This window comes from Zingiber officinale, chromosome 8B, assembly GCF_018446385.1.
Source record: "Zingiber officinale cultivar Zhangliang chromosome 8B, Zo_v1.1, whole genome shotgun sequence".
In the NCBI taxonomy this organism is placed as follows: domain Eukaryota; kingdom Viridiplantae; phylum Streptophyta; class Magnoliopsida; order Zingiberales; family Zingiberaceae; genus Zingiber; species Zingiber officinale.
This window is the reverse complement of record NC_056001.1, coordinates 42,115,117-42,138,601: the sequence shown is the minus strand read 5'-3', so window position 1 is coordinate 42,138,601 and position 23,485 is coordinate 42,115,117. Positions and strand designations below refer to the sequence as shown.

The 23,485-nt window shown below is 38.3% G+C and overlaps 2 protein-coding genes across 2 annotated transcripts; one reads left to right on the top strand and one right to left on the bottom strand.

The window, feature by feature from the left end:
* Window positions 1–14,179: 14,179 nt before the first annotated feature.
* Window positions 14,180–16,588, top strand: LOC122017599 (cytochrome P450 72A397-like). The gene is made up of 5 exons (XM_042575245.1): window positions 14,180–14,479; window positions 14,546–14,769; window positions 14,878–15,122; window positions 15,626–16,010; window positions 16,113–16,588. Exons 1-5 carry the CDS (start codon window positions 14,197–14,199, stop codon window positions 16,536–16,538), a joined length of 1,563 nt encoding a protein of 520 aa, XP_042431179.1. The 5' UTR covers window positions 14,180–14,196; the 3' UTR covers window positions 16,539–16,588.
* A 272-nt stretch (window positions 16,589–16,860) lies between these two features.
* Window positions 16,861–23,485, bottom strand: LOC122015076 (mitogen-activated protein kinase 10-like). The gene is made up of 10 exons (XM_042571751.1): window positions 22,883–23,485; window positions 21,706–22,114; window positions 19,736–19,863; window positions 19,560–19,619; window positions 18,801–18,950; window positions 18,506–18,661; window positions 18,204–18,415; window positions 18,005–18,106; window positions 17,687–17,850; window positions 16,861–17,458 (listed from the first exon to the last, which is right to left on the bottom strand). The coding sequence occupies exons 1-10, from the start codon at window positions 22,904–22,906 to the stop codon at window positions 17,094–17,096; spliced, it is 1,770 nt and encodes a 589-aa protein (XP_042427685.1). The 5' UTR covers window positions 22,907–23,485; the 3' UTR covers window positions 16,861–17,093.

Genomic DNA, 23,485 nt, shown 5'->3' with positions numbered 1-23,485 from the left:
CCTATTTGGACTTCATGCCAACTACCCGGTCGACCCGTTGACCTAGCTAGACTTGATGCCAGATACCTGGTCAGTCCGTCGACTTATCTAGATTTCGTACTAGCTATCCGATTGGTCTGTTGACCTAGCTAGATTTTCTATCAGATATTTGGTCAGCCCGTCGACCTATTTAGACTTCTCCTGCACACTTGATCAAGTGGTTAGATCACAACATAACCTAATTTAATTTACTTGTCATTCATCAAAACCTTAGTTACATCGTTAGTGCAAACTACACCAAAAAAAGGTTGATTGAATGATAGGCAATAGGAAGTGCTAACAGGTCACGGATGACTGGATGTTGGGCAATGAAAGTTCTGGTAGGTTGAGGTCAACCGAATACTAGGCAAGATGTGGTTTTATCCTTGGAAAGGCTGAATTTGGGCTAAGTAGCCTATTGCCTTGGAGTGTAATTGATTGACAAATCCTAAACCCAAATCTTATGATTTTGGTGCTTGAATTGATTGAGCAACGCCAATCGATTAGTGACAGGAGATGTGATTCAAATAGGAGGTGTTGAATCAATTGGACATATTGTCTAATCGATTAGAAATTGTTCTAATCGATTAGGTTGATTACCTAATCAGTTGGGGGATATTTTCGTGAAGCACAGAAAGATATTGAATCGATTAGACTAATCAATTAAGCATGACTCAATCGATTAAGATAATAAATTGGAAGCTTTGTTGTGACAACATAGAAAGTGTTGTAGTCGATTGGATAATTGATTAACGCTAAATCGAGGGCCTTTTCGTGATAGCACAAAAAGCCTTGAAATTGATTGGGGTAATTGATTAAAGGCTTCCTAATCGATTGGTATGACTCACCAACCAATTAGACATTCGAAAAAGAGTTATTCTATAGGTTTTCAAATGGTCGTTTGACGTGGCAATAACCTAATCATTAGAAGGCGTCGAAGTATCCCTAAAAAAGTTTGGCGAGATTTGAAGCGCACTTGCTTTAGCCAATTCTTGGGTGTTTGGAGAAGAAATGTCGCTGTATTTTCTACCACCAAGAGATAATTCAAAGTAAAAAAAGACAAAGCAACACAAGATTCCTCATTGTAAACTCTAAAAGTCATTTTCATGGTGGCAAAAGGCGACTACGCTCGCCCCCGGCACCCTCACGAACTCGTCCTAGGGCCAACACGGAGGAGATAAATCACGGATGACTACTATCCTTTAGAATAATGATTGGAGCATGAGGGAGGCATTTATCTCGGCTATGCCGAAATTTGAACCCCAGACCCCATAGTGGCAGCATCTCATGCGCTAGCCATTAGATCGTCCCAAGGGGACTACCCTAAAAGTCATTCTCGATTATATTTTGTGTTTACATTCTTATTTATTTTTTGTTATATTCTCATGCTTGAGTTTGTACGAGGCTTCTCTGTCTCCGGAAAGGAGGTTTTCATAGTGCATATGTGAGAGTAAGAAATGGATCCTTATATTAGTTACCTCAAAGAGATGGATACCAAATAAACTGAAGATGTTAGTATTACGTTAAGTTTTTTACTGTAAATCATCTTCAAAGAGATGAACGAAACTCTTCATCCCCTTTTAGTCTCTACATGTCTTAACATAATAGTTTGAGGAGCTATAAACTTTGGTGTTTGCCTTCGAGTATTTGAGTTTTTCAATATCAACTTCCACACTTTTTTCTGAGAAGTGATAGTTGCTTCGGTTTTTCCTTTTGAATATCTTTTTCATGTATTGTAAACATAGAGCAAGTGTTATCGGTTTGTATAGAAAACACTAGTGTTTTGGTTTCGACAATGCATTTATATAGGTAGGTCTCTGCTCTCAAATGGGAATTCATCTTCACATATCAAGGGCACAAGGTAAACAAAGGAAGTCGTTCTTATTTGAATATGAGATTAATTAGGGTCTTTATGACCTCTCTTTCCACTACAATATCGCAAAACAAACAAACGAAGTCGTTGCCCCTTGTTTTCCCTCCAAATAATTAGGGATGAATTTCTCCTCAATTTTATTCTATTGAGGGATCCACTATGGAAACCCTTTTTGTTTTCCTTTTTCGGTCGCGAGGTAAACAGAGGCTTAAGTCGCCTAGTTGTCGTCAGACTTGAGCCTAGGTCGCTAGAATTGAGCTCATGTATGACTTAGCTAGCTATAGTTTGATCTTGCATGTAGTTAGTAGACTGAGAGCACTTGGGGATGGACATCACTTGATATATTAGTTTAATAAGAAAAATTAAATTCATAATCACATCAATATATTTTATTTTATTTTGATTTAGAAAAAATTACTTTACATCGAATTATAAATTTCTCTCTTTCAAATCCCGTTTCTACTTTTTTTTTTTTTCTTTTATTTAATTATTATTTAGTTTTTAATTAATTTTATTTATTATTTTTCATTAACACTTATATATTTTTTTTATTTATTAAATTTTTATTTAGTTTTATTTTTTAATTAATTTTGTTTATTATTTTTTCATTAATACTTATATATATTTTTAAATTTTATTTAAGTTTTATTTAGTTGTATTTTTAATTAATTTTGTTTATTATTTTTAATTTTTTTTTAATTTTTATTTAGTTTTATTTCTTTAATCATTTTTATTTATTATTTTTTTATCAATTTTTTTTATTTTATATAATTTTTAACATAGGTTAGAATCTCTCTTTCTTTAAATTATCTTCTAATTCGATATTTAAATTATCCTCGTCCAATTATTGACACATATCAGAACCTTCTCTCCCTTTAAATCATCTCTCTCTCCAACCTTTACACATAACACATGTCAGAATCTCTCACTATCTTTAAATTACCCATCCTTCAACCATTGACACCTGTCAAAACACTCTCTCCCTTTAAATTACCCCTCTTCAATGCTTGACATATGTCAGAACCTCCCCTCCCTTTAAATTACCCCATTCCAACCCTTGACATATGTCAAAATCTCTCATCCCTTTAAATTACTCTCCTTCCAATCCTTGACACATGTCAAAATCTCTCATCACTTTAACTGCCCCCCTTCCAACCCTTGACACCACTCGTTATAGGACACGTGTTCATTTGTGGTACGAAGTAATAGGTATACCACCATCAAACACGTCGGGAGCATAATTTGGAGACAATATTGATTAAAATTTCTATTTTTATATATTTTTGTGTTTTTTTGTATTATTGCATATACCCTTCATTGAAAAAAATGTTTGTTCCTAAGTTATGAATGTGTTCACTATTAATTGTTAGTATTTTTGTTAGTTTTAAATAAGGTCAAGGTTGACCTGTTAACTAAACTTGAGAAGGCTCAAGCTTGAGTCTTAATGTTTGAGTTTCGATGTTTGACAATACATTGACAAGACATGAAGATTGCAGTTACAATTGTTCATGTGAGGAGATTGTTGGTACAATTCTCCGTTGGTCAAGGTTGACCAGTTAGATGTGAAGAAGAGTCAAGTAGGTCAAGACTGACGGGATACTTGACTGAAAAGTCCTAGTGAGTGAAGCCATTTGAAAGACCTAGTGAGTGAAGCTAGGCGGATGTGAAAGACCTAGTGAGTGAAGCTAGGCAGTATGAAAACCTTAGTGAGTGAAGCTAGGTGAAAGTCCTGGTGAGTGAAGCCAGGCAGTTGGAAAATCCTGGTGAGTGAAGCTAGGTGAAAGACCTAGTGAGTGAAGCTAGGCAGAAGGGAAGTCCTGGTAAGTGAAGCTAGGCACGTGGAAATCCAGGTAGGTCAAGGTTGACCGGACACCTGGTATTAAGAAGTCCAAGTAAGTCAAAGGGTTGACTAGATACTTGGCACGAGGAGAAAAGTCCAAGTGGGTCAAAGGAATTGACCGGACACTTGGTGAGGAAGTCCTAGTGGGTTGAGGGTGACCAGACACTAGACATGATGTATCAACAGGTCATGGTTGACCGAATATTGGTTTTAGAGGACTTTGAACTTGTTTGGGCAAGAAATCATGAGCTGGATTGATCAACCGATCGATTGGCTCATGCCCAATCGATCGGTTGATCGATTGGGTGAGTCCCGCGAAGTATCTCCTTCCCAATTGATCAATGGATCGATTGGGAAGCCGATGCAGTCGCACATAGCGTCTCCCAATCTACCAGCCGATCGATTGGGAGCCTCCAATTGATCGGTTGATCGATTGGGAGGTAGAAATCGCATAGGAACGCTTGAATCGATCAGACAATCAATTAAAGCGAGTTCCTTAGAGCACAGAGGTGCTCTGGATCGATCGACCGATCGATCCAAAGCCTCCCCAATCGATTAGGATTCGACCGTTGGCGTTGGATAAAGTCGTTGCGAGCGTTTTCTCCAGCACTGCTTCACCCGATTCTCTATAGATCTTCACAGCGCTTTCTCCACAGCTGACAGCCAGTTCTTGGAGGCTCTTGGAAACAAGTATTGGTGCACTTCCAAGGTTCAAGAGGCAACAACAAGCAAGAAGAAAGGCAAGCTAGGGGTTCTACCGTGTAAATCTTGTAAGGTTTACTGTTTTATCAGCTTGTAGTTTGTTCTTTTTGTGTATCTTTATGTGTGAGTCCTGTACAGGCTTCTCCGCTTTCGTTAGTTACCGTAGAGGAGTGTTTTCATAGTGGAGAGTGTGTGTCGTGTGTGGATATTTGGATTAGTCACCTCTTGTTGAGGTGGATACCAAGTAAATCCTTCGTGTTAGCGTTATATTTGTGTTTCTTGTATTTTCCGCTGCATATCATCACCAAGAAATAAGCGACGACAAGATGACGAGCGCACGACGAGCTATTCCCCCCCCCCCCCCCCCACCTCTAGCATATTTCGACCCTAACAAGTGGTATCAGAGCAAGATAGCTCTTCACCGGAATCATCGCCGGAAGGGGCAACAAGGCTAGAGGGTGAAGAAGTTGGAGCAAAATTCATCAAGTCAAAGAAGTTATCAAGAGGTCAACTTCAAGATGGAATTCTGAGATGGACTCGAATTCGATACAAGGGTGCCTCCACTATTTACAATGACGAGCTTCGATTCTTGGAAATCAAGGATCGAAAATTTTCTTATGATGGAGATAGAGCAATGGTTTGCTTTAATGGAAGGCTTCAAAGCTCCAAAGAATTCAAAAGGCAAGATCCTCAAGAAGAGCAAATGGAGTCAAGAGCAAATCCAAAGGTGCGAGGCAAATGACAAGATAACCAAATTATTGGTTAGTTTATTACCTAGCATAATTCTATGGAAAATTGGAGAATTTGAAGATACAAAAGAATTATGGAGCAAATTGGCAAAGATTCATGAAGTCCCCTCTACTGTACCAAATCAAGAAGAATCCAAAGAGGGTGATTCAGTGGATCAAGACCAAGAGGAAGAGGACTTGGAAATTGAGAGATGCTCAATTTCCGAAGAAGAGGTCCAAAAAGCTTCATCTTCAATGGAATGTAACGAAAAGGGCAAAGAGGGAGCATACTCTTTATTTCATGTACAAGATGAAGATGAAGAAGTCTCCACCTCTAGGATTGAGGGGGAGCAACCCTTGTTGGCATCGGATCAAAAAGAAGGAAAAGCTTCTATATTGGGGTCAAATGGAGAAGAAGATGATGCATCCTCCAAAAATCAAGAAATATCAAATGGAGGATCATGTGTCATCCCTACACATGAAGGTAAAAATATTTCAATTAAAAATAAAAATCATATTATATGCTTTGAGTGTAGGGAACATGGACACTACAAGAGTAAGTGCCCTAAATTGACCAAGAAGAATGGCCAAGTAGCACAAAAGGGCAAGGAGAAGTCCAAGGAGACTGCTCCCACAATAAAGAAGAGCAAGGAGCACATTGTGTGCTTTTTGTGCAACCAAAAAGGGCATTACCGAAGTCAATGTCCTAAGGGGAAGAAAGTGGTCAAGGCTAAAGGAGGAAGCACAAGTCAAGGGGGAGCTTCCAAGGTAAAACCCAAGGTATCATCTATTGAGCCTACCCTTTTAAATAATAGTAAAAAGCATGCTAGTTCAAGTTTTTACCATTTTAATGCTATTTACCATAAAAATAGGAAGCATGATAGTATTAAGGAAAACCATGTAGCCTATCATGCTAAAACCACTCAAGCTAAGGTTAGTAGGGTAGAGAATAATTTAGGCAATAATTCTAAAGATTCTAGGTATTTGCCTAAGAAAAAAAAATCAAGGTGTAAATGAAAAATCTAAGGTTGAGGTGTTATGGAGAGAAAATTAAGTCTTGAAGTCAAGACTTGATAACTTGGAGAGGACTCTTAGAAGAATCACAAATGAAACACAAGGGTCCAAGAATCAAAACCTAGGTCTAGGAAAACAACAAGGGTGTGTTTGGTTCAAGTTATCATGTATAACCTTGGTTATGGGGAATAAAACATAACCAAATGTTGTTTGGTTCAAACTATCTAATGCAACAAAAACTTGTTTGTTTGAAGGTGATCCGGTAGTAAGAGCAGGGGGCCCCGCCATGGGAAGTCAACGCCACGTGGAAGCCATAGTGGCAGTCGTCCGTCCGGAGAGGGCAGGGTCCGACCGGACGTCCGACCGGCCGATGGAATCGAACGCCCGGAGAGGGATGGGTCCGATCGGCTTGCCGACCGGACGATATACGGCTGATGGTTAAAGGCGCCCTGTCGAAAGCAGGGTTCCGGCGCTCAGGGGAAAAGGTCGTGGGCCGAGCGGACCCCACGCTCGGCCAAAGCCATAAGGTAACACTGCTAATAGTCCCCATAAAGCATGTGATGGAGAATCTCCCAAGTAAACCACCGCATATGTCCGGCCGGATGTTGAGGGAGTTGTCCGCCCGGACGCTAGATCTGGAGCAAAGGGGAAAAGGACAAGGGGGAAAAGGACAAGGGAGGTCTTTTTCTGACAGCAGGTATGTTTCACGTGTAGGCCATGCTCCAAATCTTGTGATAGGGGATTCTGCTGTCCCATCGAGGACATGCTTTGACTGTAGCGGTATGGGTCAGGTGAGCTTTCTGACAACCGCGTACCGAGGAAAGGATAGAGGACACATATGCACCTCGGTATGCGTGCCCTAACCCTTCACAACTCTATATAAAGAGCCTCAGACTTCGCCGGAGGTACGCATTCTAAGACTTTGGGAGCCACCTTTTTCATCGTTGCTTACCTGACTTGAGCGTCGGAGGGTCGCCGCCGGGAACCCCCCTTCCCGGCTCGACTTCTGTGCAGGTTCGCCGGAGCTTCGTTCTAGCAGTTGAAGAGTCACGTCAGTAGTCGAAGAGCGCTCCGTGCTCAGCGTCCATTGATTCAGCCTTCGGACAGGATCAGAAGGTTTTAATGAATACCTTAGTTTAATATTTTACCGTATTACCCTCAGTTACAAAATCAACTATACATAATATTATTATTATTATTATTATTTATTTATTTTGTTTTTTTTCTTTTCTTTTTCTGGTATATTTTTTTACCTTTTTATGTGTTTTTTTATTTTTTTTAATGTTTTTATATTATTTATATTTATATTTTTTTTACATTTTTTAAATTTAAATTTTTATTTATTTATTTTATTTTTTAATTTTTAAAAATTTTATAAATTTTTAAATTTTTATATTTTTTAAATTTTTAAATTTTTTTAAATTTTTTAAAATTTTTTACTTTTTTTTAAAAAAAATTTAAAATTTTTAAAAAAAATTTAAAATTTTTAAAAAAAATTTAAAAATTTTAAAATTTAAATTTTTTATTTTTAAAATAAATATATTTTTTTTAAAAAAAAATATTTTAAAAAATTATTTATTTTTAAAAATGTTAAACATTTTTTTATTTTTTAATATATATTTTTTTTACATTTTTCCTCTTTTTTCCATGTTTTTTCTTATCGGAGGGTATTTTTGGTAAAAAAAAATCGTTAACCCCGGAATCAAGAAAAACCTTAGTTTTCTGAGGTTTCTGATTCCGGGCTGCATGACCCTTTTGCTGACGTGTCGGGCATGGAACATTACTCGGGAATCATCGAATACCTAAACCAAACAAGGTTTTTGTTGATAACCTTGGATGGATAACCAAGGTTATCAAGAATAACCCCGAACCAAACGCACCCCAAGGGTCATCCAATGGTCATAGAGGTTTGGGATACAAACCTAAAACCAAGAAGGATGCGCCTTCTTATCATAGGGTTCCATATAGCTATGGAACCAACCCTAGGTCAAGTGATCAAGTCAAGGATACAAGGGAAGTTATCCTTAGGAGTATCTTTGCAATGATAAAAGTGACTAAGACCTCTAAGAAGTCTAACAAAGTCACTAAGAAGGTCACAAGGGAAGCAATCCCTAGAGTTGACCTAGAAAAGGTGACCAAGGCTTCTAAAAAGTCAAACAAGGTCACTAGGAAGGTATCTAGGGATGTTATCCCTAGTGAGTACCTAAAACATCCAAGGAGTACCAATAGGTTTTGGGTTCCTCAGAGCATATTCTCTACACTCTAGAGGGTTAGAGAGTGTCAACTCAAATTAGAAGGATAGTTAATCCAACCTTGATGAAGTTGACTCTCAAAGAGCATTTTCAAGGTTTTTATTAATCTTTGAAAATGAAATAGATTATTTGTTTACTCTTTGGAAGAGTAAAATGTGCCACAATTTGAAAATTTTGATTTTATTCTAAATTGGCACAAATTGAGAAAACATAAGAAATACCAAGTGGGGTTTTGGTATTTTCTTAGGGATTTAAAGGTAAATCTAAGCCTTAATTTAAAGTTATTACTCTTTGAAATAGTAAAGTGTGCCAAACTTTGAGGAATATACTTAATTTTAAATGACACAAATTTAATCATGGGTTAAAGAAATGTCAATTTGGATTTTGGCATTTTCATGAGTAGATAAGGGCAATCTAGGTTAATTTTAGGTTTAGCTAAGGACTTAAGGACACTTAGATAGATAATATAGGTATTTTATTTAAGCTAAATTGTCATGCCTTGTTTGTCCATCACATGCCATGACATCATTTTTACATTCATGCTTTATTATGAAAAATACAAAAATATCATGTCATGTAATACATACATCATGTAGTGATAGCAAATTTTCTTTTAAAAATTATTCATTTTGATGTATGCCATAAACCATCATGCATCACTTTTAATTTCTTGCAATTAAGGACTAATGACATTTATTAACAAGTAACATCCTTGGTAGATGTTCGAAATGCTTAAAATGCCTAGATAGAAATACATGATCCCTAGTTTAGGGTAAAACCAAACTTTACACCTCACAAAGACTTATAAGGTGACTTGTATGTGTTTTAGTACATATTAGATACAAGTGGGATGTTAGGATGATGAACAAAACTCAAGATGTTGATTTAGTGCATCTAGTTGAGTTTAAAGTTCATCAAAACACATAGTTATGTGTTTTCCAATCAGTGGAAAAGCTAATGTACAAGTCATGTGCATTGAGCCCAAAGAACATGGTTGGATATTGATTTTTAAATTATTTTTAAATATACTTTGGAAAACCTTGGTGAAGACTATCTTTTGATCGTAATCATCATTGAAAAGTTAGACACAAACTTGAAGAAAACACTAAAGTTTTTACAAGTTTTCAAGTTTGTGTCAATCTTTGAAATAGGAAGTATTTTCTTAGAAAACTATTTTTCCTTGATAGTGTATACCCTAGGTAATGTTTACACGAATTTTCACGATTTTTAGAATTTTGTAGAATTTTTGGAGAGTTTCTGAAAATCACTGAAATTGCATTTCAGCATTTCAATGCTTCAATCAATTGAAGTGCCTCAATCGATCACCCGATCGATTGAAGTGCCTCAATCGATCGGGCGATCGATTGAGAAGGCATTTTACACAAACAGCAACACAGTGGATTGATCCACCGATCGATCCACACTGCTTCAATCGATCCATTGATCGATTGAAGTGCTGGATTTGGCTTGGAAAGTCTGTTTTCAGCATTTTAGACCATGTTGAGTCTAGATAATCATTTCTAACCCCTCAAAACACATTTGTTTACATTTAGGGGGAGTTTTCATGATGAAAACAAGATTAGATTGGTTAAGAAAAATTAAGTAGAAGTTTAGGCTTGGTTTCATTATTGAAATTTTAAACCTCAAAACTTCTAAATTTTGAGTTTCCTAAATATTTAGGGATTCCAAGTCATTGTTGTTGCAATGATAGAAGTTACGTGTATATATGTAAGGGGAGTTACTATTTAAGGATATGAAATTTATTTTCCGACACCATTGAAGGTGGTTAAACCTTCGTTTTAGAAAAACAATGCTCAAGGTTGAACGTTGAAAAGCAATGGAGAGTGGATATCTTCATTGAGGGGTTATGGATGATCTAGGATAAGCATCATAACGTGGAGCACTGCTCCAGGGTGAGTAATTAATACAGTGAAGGGTATAAGACCTTCATTGCTGGATTGGTTAACGCTCAAGGGTGAGTGTTGAAGATAATGAAGGGTATGAGACTTTCATTATGATATTGTGAACAACGAGTGAAGTTGTGAACAACGAGTGAAGTTGTGAACAACGGTGAGTAACTCTTCAGGGGGAGAGTTCTTTTTGATGTGTGCAAATAGGGGGAGAATGTAGGGTTCCTTCATTACCTAAAGAGGAAGTTTGCCCTCTAGGAAAGATGGAGAATGAAGGAAACTCTCATTCATGCCTTGGCATGAAGGAAGTTGAGGCTACGAGATTAGCCTAACTTAAAGGTATTGTCAAACATCAAAAAGGGGGAGATTGTTGATGCAATATTCCCTAGGTCAAGGTTGATCTGGTTGACTAAGCTTGAGAAGGCTCAAGCTTGAGTCTTGATGTTTGGGTTTCGATATTTGACAATACATTGACAAGACATGGAGATTGCAGGTGCAATTGTTCATGCGAGGAGATTGTTGGTACAATTATCCGTTGGTCAAGATTGACCAGTTAGATGTGAAGAAAAGTCAAGTAGGTCAAGACTAACTGGATACTTGACTGAAAAGTCCTAGTGAGTGAAGGCAGGTGAAAGACCTAGTGAGTGAAGTTAGGCGGATGTGAAAGACCTACTGAGTGAAGCTAGGCAGTATGAAAACCCTAGTGAGTGAAGCTAGGTGAAAGTCCTGGTGAGTGAAGCTAGGCAGTTGGAAAATTCTGGTGAGTGAAGTCAGGTGAAAGACCTAGTGACTGAAGCAAGGCAGAAGGGAAGTCCTGGTGAGTGAAGCCAGGCACATGGAAATCCAGGTGGGTCAAGGTTGACCGGACACCTGGTACTGAGAAGTCCAAGTAGGTCAAAGGGTTGACTGGATACTTGGCAAGAGGAGAAAAGTCCAAGTGGGTCAAAAGAATTAACCGGACACTTGGTGAGGAAATTCTAGCGGGTCGAGGGTGACCAGACACTAGGCATGATGTACCAACAGGTCATGATTGACCGAATGTTGTTTTTAGAGGACTTTGGACTTGTTTGGGCAAGAAATCATGAGCTGTATCGATCAATTGATCGATTGGCTCATGCTCAATCGATCGGTTGATCGATTGGGTGACTCCCGCGAAGTTTCTCCTTCTCAATTGATCAATGAATCGATTGGGAAGCCGATGCAGTCACACAGAGCATCTCCCAATCGATCAACCGATCGATTGGGAGCCTCTAATCGATCGGTTGATCGATTGGGAGGTAGAAATCGCGTAGGAACGCTTGAATCGATCGGGCCATCGATTCAAGCGAGTTCCTTAAAGCACAGAGGTGCTCTGGATCGATCGACCGATCGATCCAAAGCCTCCCCAATCGATTGGGAGCAATCCAATCGATTGGGATCCGACCGTTGGCGCTGGATAAAGCCGTTGCGAGCATTTTCTCTAGCACTGCTTCACCCGATTCTCTACAGATCTTCATAGCGCTTTCTCCACAGCTGACAGCCAGTTCTTGGAGGCTCTTGGAATAAGTGTTGATGCACTTCCAAGGTTCAAGAGACAACAACAAGTAAGAAGAAAGGCAAGCTAGAGTTTCTACCGTGTAAATCTCGTAAGATTTACTGTTTTATCAGCTTGTAGTTTGTTCTTCTTGTGTATCTTTGTGTGTGAGTCCTGTACAGGCTTCTCCGCCTTCGATAGTTACCGTAGAGGAGTGTTTTCATAGTGGAGAGTGCGTGTCGTGTGTGGATCCTTGGATTAGTCACCTCTTTTTCAGGTGGATACCAAGTAAATCCTTCGTGTTAGCATTGTATTTGTGTTTCTTATATTTTCCGCTGCATATCATCACCAAGAAACAAGCGACGATAAGACGACGAGTGCACGATGAGTTATTCACCTCCCTCTAGCATATTTCGACCCTAACAAAAAATACAAGTATTATGAAAAAAAAAAAAATTAATTGTAAAATAAAATAAAATGTATATAAATAAAAAAATAAAATATTGATAAAAATAATAAATAAAATTGATTAAAAAATAAAATTAAATAAAAATTAAATAAAATTTAAGAAAAATATCGTATCGATAAAAAAATAATAAATTGAATTAATAAAAAATATAATTAAATAAAAACTAAATAAAATAAAAAATATACTTGAGCTATTTAAATAAAATTAATTAAAAAAATAAAATTAAATGAAAAATAATAAAATAAAATGAAAGGGTAGAAATGCCATTTGGAACGGGGAGAGAGAGAGAGAGAGAGAGAGAGAGAGAGAGAGAGAGAGGGGTGGGAGGGGCGGTGTCAGATGGGGGGGGGGGGGTTTCAATGTCTTATGGGAGAGAGAAGTGGGGATGGAAAAAAAATAATAATTAAAAACTATATTTGAATATAAAATTTTAAAATTATATAACATATGTTAGTAGTTAATAATCAAGAAGTTAAATCATAATTGTATGTGAATCATTAGTTAATAATATTGATCCTGTTTGAAAATGCGAAAGATGGAGAAGGGGTTTTCGACGTTAGTCTTCCGATATTAAAGTTAATTATCGGAAAGATGGAACAAGACGAAACAACAGTGAATACAAATATGAATAGTAAATAATGCGTACCTCCACTGGTGCATAGATCCCCCTTTATATAGTGCCCCAGTGGATGACATGTACGCTCCTAAGAGGCGTATGCATGTTCTCCAATTTATCCTATGAAAGGGCCTGCCAGGAGAGTGCTTTTGACACTATACTTTAACAGGACATGTATATCCCTGACAAAAAGATAAAAACTTCCATCATACGATCTGTCTATTGATCATAGCTTGTGTCAACGGTACTATCTCCTAGAAGGATATTAAGAGATACACCAATGATCTCTCTGCTCGGCCTAGCGAGATAGCTGCTCGGCTGGGAAGTCCTCCTTTCGGTCGAACTCGATTGTTCTTCCCTGCGGTGACTCAACTCGATAGATTATTTCAACCCGATCGAACTAACACTCCGGTCATCCCAACGTTCATTTGCTCCGTAAAAAGCCCCTGATGATCATGACTATAGGGGTGCTCTGTTTGGACTAGCTCTTTGTCAGTCAGGCATTTCATGCCCGATCGATAGCTACAGGAGTGCTCCGCTTGGCTCTCCTTTAATGAGCATGTTGATTCTTTGATGTTGATTTTTTTTAACTTTGATCACTACATCAGTTACTATCTTGATCTTTTGATTTATACTTATTGGGTATTTTTTATCACCGCATCAAATATGATTGAGTCACATGCTAATTGTATTTTGATATTCAAGTAAATTTTAAACAGTGCATTATTGGGCGCTGCCTAAATTATTTATCATACTGCAGCACGCTCAAAACATGTCTATTCGTATTATTATACCGGTTTCTTCACTGTTCACCATGCCAGTGCTTTTTCTAAAGTCTACGATATAATTAATATAACGAACCACTTGTATTATTATATTTTGATAATTTATTAAATCACGCATCTAAAATTTTAAAATATCTAAATAACACATGCTCTAGTCGAGGCGGTCCAACTATTAGCGGCCCGTTAGAACGGTCTACAAGGTTACGGTTAGGTGGCAGCTTAAATACACAATGACGGTCCAACTTATTTTTTTATTAAAATATTTTTTTTAAAAAAAATATTTTTTTAATACCTGATATCCCAATCCAATTAATCCTGTAATTTAAATATTTAAGAATTATTATTATTTTAAACTGCCACCTGTACTTGTCAACAGTCTTTTTTTCCCCGGTGATCCTTTAGCTGACGTGGCCTACCACTCCTTTATAACTACCACCGCCCAGATCACATCTCACTCGTCTAATACCGTCTCTAAAATGTCCTTGGTAGCGTGTTCATGGAGCGCTGCGGTCTGGGCCGCGGCGGGGCTTCTGGCGGCGTCGGCCGCGGTGGCCTTTAACTGGGCCTGGTGGCGGCCGAGGCGCCTGGAGCGAGCACTCCGGGCGCAGGGACTCCGAGGCACCCCTTACCGCTTCCTCCACGGCGACCTCCCGGAGGAGGGCCGCCTCAACGCCGACGCCCTCTCCAAGCCCATGCCGCTCTCCCACGACGTCGCTGCGCGCGCCGTTCCCTTTCTCCACCGCGCCATGAGTGAGTTCGGTAGGTAGCCGGCTCCTCTTCTCCGCCCGCAACGCGGTGTGCTCTAACTGCTTGATGGATTCTCAGGGAGCACGTCGTTCAGCTGGTACGGGACTACGCCTAGAATCACCGTTACAGATCCGGATTCGATCAACGAGATTTTTCTGGACAAATTTGGGCGATTTGGGCGATTTGGAAATGTTCACCCCATTGGCCGGTTTTTGTCTACCGGACTCATAAGCTACGAAGGCGCGAAGTGGATCAAGCATAGGAGGATCCTCAACCCCGCTTTCCACGCCGAGAAGCTGAAGGTCAGCGAAAAACCTTAATTTCAATACCATCTCAGTTCCACTTTCCTTGCAATTTACGAATCCACGCGAATAAAAATTTTGTGCGGCTTTTCTTTGGTTGGATTATAGCGGATGTTGCCGGCATTTTCTGCTTGTTGTAGCGATTTGGTGAGCAGATGGGAGGGTTTGATCGGTTCAGAGGATTATTGTGAATTAGATGTTTGGCCTCAATTGCAACATTTTACTGGAGATGTGATTTCAAGAGCAGCGTTTGGTAGCAATTATGAAGAAGGTAGACGAATATTTCAACTTCAATCTCAGATAGCTGACCTCGTAATCAATGCTATCCAAACTGTGTATATCCCGGGTTCCAGGTGATATGAACTTCTCCTTGGATTACTTAACTATTTGGTGCTCGCTATAAGAACTTTTCGTATTACAGTATGAAAGGAAAATTGAGCTCTATGCAAAACCACATCGAAACTAATCGAAACTAATATCAATTCCATTTAGAACATTCAAAGTATGTTTCATTTAGTATCCTTTTATCCCTCGCACCTTTTAACTTCTCATTTACTTGTGTATAGTATCTGTTACTTACCCATTTAGTCATTCCGTTGAATTGTACCTTATTGCTCATGAATAGGAAAAAAAATTTGATGCGTGAGCAAACTGAAGGGAAAATCGATGCTTAAAGTTAGACATTCTTGGGCTGTGTTTCAAAATCTTGACTTGCCTTGTACCATGGTGAATTTGATTGTTGGTTACGGTGATTTCAAAATGTTATAGAAAGAACTCATTTTATAGATTTATTGTTGAATAAAGAAAGGCAAAAACAGTCGAGAGAAAGTATGACTGATTATCGTCTGTTATACAGGTTCCTGCCCACCCCGATGAACAATAAAATTAAAGCCATCGATGGGGAGATTGGAATGCTTTTAAAAGATATACTGAAAAAGAGAGAAGAGGCTTTGAAAATGGGTGAAGCAAGCAGTGATGACCTTTTGGGCTTGCTGATGGAATCCAATATGAAACAATACAGAGAACATGGGAACAAGGATGTTGGGATGACCATTGAAGAGGTAACAGCTGAATGCAAGCTATTTTACTTTGCAGGGCAAGAAACGACATCGGTGTTATTGACATGGACAATGGTAGTCTTGAGCATGCACCCTGACTGGCAAACAAAGGCAAGAGAGGAGGTTCTTCAAGTCTTTGGGCAACGCAAACCAGAGCTTGATGGATTGAATCACTTAAAGATTGTAAGTGTTCAGTGACACTTTGTGGACATGCTTTATCGGTTAGCACACAAAGAATTAAACATCACAGTAAAATTCCATTTAACTCTCAAATGTATATGATAGGTGACAATGATTCTATATGAGGTTCTTAGACTTTACCCACCCTTGCCTCTCATGCGAAGAAGAACAAACAAGACAATAAAGATTGGAAATATAATCTGTCCACCAGGATCACTGCTTGCCTTGCCTGTGATCTCCATTCACCACGACCCAAATTTCTGGGGCAACACTGCCAACGAATTCAAACCGGAGAGATTTGCTGAAGGGATCGCCAATGCGTCGAAAGATCAGGTTGCTTTCTTTCCATTTAGTGGGGGACCTCGAGTTTGTATCGGACAAAACTTTGCATTGCTAGAGGCTAAGATGTTTCTGAGTATGATTCTTCAACGCTTTTCGTTTGAACTCTCTCCAGCTTATGCTCATGCTCCTCGCCTTATTGTAACTCTACAACCTCAGTATGGTGCTCCATTAAGGTTGCATAAGCTGTAGATGTGATGTCTCATGTAACAGTTTCGAAATGGAGATCTGGTTGCCTCCTGTTGTCCAACCAAAAAATTATATCCTAGTTACAGAACCAACATGTGTGTTCTATGAATATTTTGTTACTGTGAATGCACTAGCAGTTTGTCTGGAAAAACAATGAATGATCAATGATAGTTCATCAAGTGATGCATTTCTATGTGCAAATAATTTTGGATTGTAGTTTCTTCTTTCTTTGTGTAAGGAATTCCAACCTCATCATCACATCCGACGCTCATAACAAACAGCATAAACAGTTCGGTATATAACAGAGGTACTCTCGTCGGAGGACTTCACAATTACATCCAATTATATAACAAGAAAGCCAAAAATCAAACAACTTGTAGACTGAAATTATTTATCTCACTAGGATCATGCTCAGTAAGAGAAAATAGAAACTTAGCGACTGATTTTTTGCAACTCTTATTCACACATATTTCGGTTTCTCGATTGTTAAACTCAAGCATTTACAATGGCTCTACTTTCAGCAAGATGAAGGAACCCTTTTGGGCCAGTCATTACGCATTAGTGCATCTTTGACATGCTGAAATGCAACGTCCCAACCTTCCTATGAGCACCAACAGCAGGCGCTGCTGCAGCAACAGCAATCCCATTCCAGGTGGCTTTCGCCGGCAGCAGACTTGCCTCGATTGGCATTCTTCCGGCTGGAGCAGCCTTGGCTGCTCCTTGAAGATAGAAATGGGAAGCTCTCATGTTGTCGAAACCTATACTAGAAACAATCTCAGCACCGATTTGGTCTTTCGTTGAGCTGCCTGTTGGTCTTTCTAGACAGTATGGTTCAGGCATAATAGGTTGCGGAGGCGCCACAGCATCTCTAAACAACTGCTTTGTGCCTTGCATTTGAGATGCCACAACTTTTCCAGATTTTGCTGAAAAACAAAAAATAAACAGTGATGTGAGGGAAACAACAGATCACGAGCTCCTAGAGTCATCTTATGTGAATCCTTTTCGATTAGAACACCTCACCATATTTAAGACTAAACCTACTCTGAAACCATTATAAGAACTGATGTTTAACCATTGATTTAGAATATCAGAACCTTAGTTAATGATAGTTCACTCATTTGGGTATCACATCATATGGTGAAAACTCTTACCGATTGGAAGACTTTGAGGAACTTGTGAAGTCGTCTCCACATTTCCAGACAATTGCTTTATGTATTGAGGGATTCTGCAAGTTTCTGCGGCAACTTGTCGATCTCTTATTGAAACCATATTAACTTGTTCGGGAGAGATAGTGTGAGAATGAACCACTGTAGACCTAACAAAATTGTTTATGACCTTTAGGTTAAACACTCATAGTTAAGAATAATAAATTTGCAAGCGAAAAGTAAAGTATCATATTCTAAGATGCATATATTACTTTTGTAGCGTTGTATTACATGGAAACTATTGAGGTTGAACTAGAAGATTACCTAGGGAGCGAAACATGTTTCCTATCCGAGGACATCATTGATCCTAGTTTGCCTCCATTCTCCTCAAGTTGAGCAAATTGTCTTTTAAATTGATCAACCGCACTACGAAAGAGCACAAACTCTTATCACGAAAAATTTGGAGCAGATGGAAAGAAGAGAACTAAAATGTATAGGGAGAAGGATCAAGAAAGATCCAAACCTAGGATACATGAAATTTGTCCTTTCAGTTCCATTGATGTAGTTTTTGAGCAACTGAGGATGATACTCCAATATTTCATTGAAAATAAGTTCCCGTATGTCTTCTTTAGACACTCTTCGTCGCTCAAACTCAAATTCCATTTTCGTAATTGGCTGACAAGATGGTTCTCTTTCTTTTTTTGCAAGACCTTTGAAGTATGGATCAGCTAATGCCTGGAAGAATATACAGGTGAAGAAAGACATAGTTAGCAAGTAGCTCTATCATAGTTCGCATGACACAAAGATAAATGATTTCGCAATGACCTCTTCGGCGGTAGGCCGGTCCTTGGGATCAAAAGCCAATAGCCTCTCCAAGAGTTTGAGCGCCAATGGGTCTGCATTAGGAAACTTGTGTGCAAATGTCACAGGTTGTTTCTTCTTCATGCTACTAAGATACCTTTTCGCTTTCTCATTCCTAATCTGCTAGCAGAGAAGAATGGGCTCGATTATGAACAGGAAGGATACACAAGTTGAATCGAGCAGATATAATAGACTGCCTAATCCATTAATGCAGTTATGCCACAGAAAGAGTAAATGTAGTGATCGCTATCATTCATACCCGAGAAATGGTGTCTAACGATGGTGTTCCCAGTAGGTCGGTCATCAAATCCAATTGATGAACCACATTTTTACCGGGGAAAAGTGGCTTCCCGGTCAGCACCTCAGCAAAAATGCAGCCAATGCTCCAAATATCGATAGCAGGGGTGTACTGCAAGTTCAATAGCAAACCAACTTATATATTTGTTGGAAAACTCAATGTTCCAGCTGCACGAAATGAAATTAATTGTCCAAAGCATATATCACCCAGTACCAATATTTAGCTAGCCACAGAAATTAAAGTCCTTCCTACACAATTTATAAAGGAACTCTTGGCTAAAAATTTATGAACAAGTGTAAACCACAACCCATTGATTGATTAAAGTAAGCAAATTATCATCTAAACTTGAGCACCACAAATTTAAAATTTTTCAAGTGTTGATAGATGCTACAAAACCTTCAACGAATTGACGATAAGCAATGATTGACAATAGAATAGGTAAAATAAGCATTTTTGTTAGGTTTACTTGAGTTTTGATTATCTTTGTCAATGGCAGTGCAACAACTCTTATTGGCTTCCTCCAAAAAATGAAGGGTTATATCATTATATGATTTTCTAGAAAATACAGATCATAATTAAAACAAGTGACAAGAAATATAGAAAGTAAAAGAAAAGCGTGATGAAAGCCATGAGAATGTGTTTTGAGCAACAAGAATTTCCAAAGTAGTGAAATGTTATAACAAGCACCAAAATTTTAAAACAAATCGTGCAATAAACTACCTTGGAAAAGAACGAACCACATAACTCAGGAGCTCTATACCATCTGGTTGCAACATAATCCTGCAACATATTAAAACTGAAACTCAAGAGGGGTGTGGTACTTCAAACATCAGGAACAATCAACTGAGGACTTTTAGGATGATAGGTAATCATCAAGAAAAACCTGTTACACCTACCGTCCAGAAAATTGTTGTGGGTGTGTCATGGAATGCAACTCTAGCCAGACCAAAATCACAAATTTTGAGTTTGCAGTTTGCATTTGCTAAAATGTTCTTTGGCTTCAAATCACGATGGTAAACATTAGCTGCACTTGGATGAAAATTTGATCAGACAAATTAAGTCAAAAACTCAAAATCATTCTGCAGCTATAGTAATTTATAATAATTAATATCAGCTAATAATCAAGGCCAAATTTGACCTATTTGCAAAATGTAAATGTGATTACCTGCATGTCAGACATTGGACTAGTAAAAGGTTCATGCCAATGCTCCTAACAATTCCAAATTATAAAAGGTGGATTTCAATTTCCATTGGTAAACATTAATTAGAGTCATCAACATTATTGAATGAATCTGAAATGGATGTTGATCTTACGAAAATGGCTGTGGGGATATATGGATAATTGTAGTAGCCTGACTGTTAAAAGTGCAGGAGTAGTAACTATGGCTTCACAGTCAAGAGGTGCCCTGAGTGATGCGAATTTGAGGGAAGCAATGCATCAATTCAAGTGGAGCTAGCAGCTAAGTATTGTGAGCATCAAAGGTGGCAAAGGTAAACCTATGGGACAAGGAGGGGCTCTATGAGTTGGAGGCAAAGTGGGTGGTTGTGGACACAATATGGATGTGATCTTGAAGGTGCAAGGGGAAGTAGAACATAGAACTTTTTCTTTCTTTATTTTTCAGATGAGAGATTGTGACAAAGAAGGCAAATTAAGGGAGGAGACCAATATCATTTTCCTCACAGCAAAAGTTATGAGACTAAGAACTTGCAAAGAGATCAAAATAGACAGTCGTAGACTAATCAGTTATTATTTGCCTGCAACAATGACGAGTGTATCAAGGACTGAGAATATGGTTGGGCTTTATTATCAGGGACACAGCATGAGGTAAGTTTATGTGCCTCAATTTTTTTGATGCATCAAAAGGACACAGCATGATGTAAGTTTATTTTAATTGACTCGTTTATTTTGAATTGGACTAGTGTTTTGCATCAAAAGGACAGAGGTATGTCTTCTTCCTTTCACTCATTCCTCTTCACCCTTCTACTTGACTGCATCTAGTGCTGACACACTATATGTTAATTAGCATGCAACCCTCTTGTTCTGGCCGGCCAACAAAATCAGCACCAGAATTGTAATTTTAAACCTTAATTATAGGAATATGTAGCAAAAGCTTACGATCTGCAATAGAGGATATTTTTCATAATTTGAACTATGGGAAAGAGAAAAATACCCAAACATAAGGGACATTTAAGATTGAAAAGCACTGGTATATTTTAATTCATTTTCTTAGATATAAGTTCTTATCTACAAACCAATAAATGACTAGGACATAGGGAATATTTATGTCTCTAATATAATAGTCTTTGCATATCAGATTATAGCAAAGGCAATCTAACCATTTGTCAATTAATGTTCAAAAACAGACCAGTGTGTCTTCTCTGTTAATCTCAACCATAACTTCAAGCAACACATGAATAATATGAACATTTCATGCTTGCAGGATTTCATAATTCATTTCTTATAAAAGGATGGAAATGTTGCAGGGTGATGTGCATGTTCTGCACAAATCTGAGATTAGGAATCAGTTTCAAGGTTAAAACATTTTCTGAAATGCAGTGGTAGCATATAACTTTCCATGAATAAAAACTAAAAGTAAACCTGAGTGAATATTTACTCTATTCATGAGAATGCAATTCAGAAAGCCAATTCAAAACAAACATAAGCAGGAACTTAAGAAAGACTCGTGGGCTAATTATAATACAATACCTGCGGTAGTTTCTTATCTATTACTATTTTTCAAGTGAAACAAGTGGCTATTTAAACAGGTTAGGTAGAAATAGCAAAAAAGCAACATGAAATGAGCAAAGGTTCACTGTAAATCACATTATCTAATTATCAAAAGATCGTCATTGTGTATAATCTGACCTGTATGTATATATTTTAGTGCACGGAGCAACTGATACAGAAAAAACTGATAGTGTTCTCTTGTCAGGTCATCATTTGCTTTGATAACTTGATGAAGATCTGATTCCATAAGCTCAAAAACAACAAAAATATCTTTGAAGCTCCTCCTTGATGGAGGCAACATGATGTGCTTGATCTCCACTATATCTGGATGTCTAAGAAGTCGGAGAAGCTTGATCTCACGAAGGATCCTAGCAGCATCAGATATGTGCTCAAAGATGCCATTTATCTTCTTGATAGCCACTCTCCCTCCAGTATAAGTATCAATTGCTGAACAAACCACTCCATAACTTCCTTTTCCAATAACTTCTTGAATATTATATCTACTGGCATCTCCATATTCACTAAAGAAGTCCAGTTCTGGTGCATTCTGTAAAATGATGATCACCGCTGTACTAGATTAGGCAAATATAAAAAAGATGCACCACCCATAATCAACTGTGAATAGTTGTTCCAATATTGCAAATATTAAGTCACATGGGAAAATGAATATTTTGTAAAACGGACATGAAGTTTCGTAATAGAGAATTCCATTTTTCCTGAAAGTAATACTTTTAAAAGTTTTCAAGGAAATATTTATCTAACCTATACAAGAAGACACCCAATCAATTTATGTCTTCAGCAAAGATGAGGATGTGTCTGTAGACATTGAAGTGATGCTACATATAGCTCGAACAATGGTTACATCGGAGGAGAATTTTACAACACAGAATTCTTATTCTAAACAGAGTGGGAGGAGAATGAGGTTCTTAAAACATGTTGGTGTTATCTAGGAACAATATGTCAAATTCCCACTTAGCAGCAACATCCATTTATCTTTCATATTTTAAGCTCAACAACAGAAGATAAATTATAGACCAAGGAAAAGGGTGCCAAACTCAAGGAACTCTCCGCCACAACTTGTTGGAATTCTAGTCCATAAATGGAATCAGATGATTTGATGAGAGAGTTTAGGAAAAAGGAGAGTGCCGATCAATAACAAAATCAAGTTCAAAGCCAAAATACTACTAATGATCAAGGAAACATATAAGATCCCTCTTTTTTTTCATCACTAGATCAGTCAAGACAACAGAACCACGCCCAACTTAGCCAACGAACGAATCAAACAAAAAAAAGCACAGTTATCTGAAGCTCTAACCTTCTTCCTCGGATCTTTCTGCATTTTCCGAAACCTCCAAGCAGTCCAAGATCCCTCCTTGCTCACTTGTCCGACTCTTTGCCCTCCTCACCAGCACACTTCTTCGCACCGATCGCCGAAGAACTCAGAAACAGATGACCGGAGATTAAATCAACCACATTTGCCCCACCTACCCTAGCTCCGAATCACAGACCAAAAATCCCGCTCCGACTTCCTCGAATCCTCCGAATTACATAGAGAAGGGATCGAACACAAACTCAGACCTCAGCAAAACGCGAAGAAAGAGCACGCCACACTCCGATCACAGAGAACGAAAACCAAGGCTCAAGCTCCTCTGCCGCATCGCCGCTTCGTCCCAAGATTCAACCTTTAGCTGTTTCCCCCAAATCGGCTCCTCCTGCGCTCAAAATTCCACCCAAAAGTTCCCCGAAACAACGCCCTCGAGATCAATACTAAGATCTTCCGAATACATTAGCGAAAATAAATCAGAGCACAACAACTCGAAACAAATCCTAATCCAATCCGAAAGAGAAAGAGAGACAGAGTGGAGGTGAGTGCGGTGTGGTGGCCTTGTCGAAGGACATGGTTGATCTTTTTCTGATT

Coding starts and splice junctions, on each gene's coding strand:
- LOC122017599 (XM_042575245.1), top strand. CDS start 14,197: ATGTCCTTGGTAGCGTGTTCATGGAGCGCTGCGGTCTGGGCCGCGGCG. Junction 14,480..14,545: donor CCGCGCCATGAGTGAGTTCG/GTAGGTAGCCGG, acceptor ATGGATTCTCAG/GGAGCACGTCGTTCAGCTGG. Junction 16,011..16,112: donor GATTGAATCACTTAAAGATT/GTAAGTGTTCAG, acceptor TGTATATGATAG/GTGACAATGATTCTATATGA.
- LOC122015076 (XM_042571751.1), bottom strand. CDS start 22,906: ATGCAGAAAGATCCGAGGAAGAAG. Junction 22,115..22,882: donor AGAAAGATCCGAGGAAGAAG/GTTAGAGCTTCA, acceptor ATCATTTTACAG/AATGCACCAGAACTGGACTT. Junction 18,951..19,559: donor GTGGTTCGTTCTTTTCCAAG/GTAGTTTATTGC, acceptor TTGAACTTGCAG/TACACCCCTGCTATCGATAT.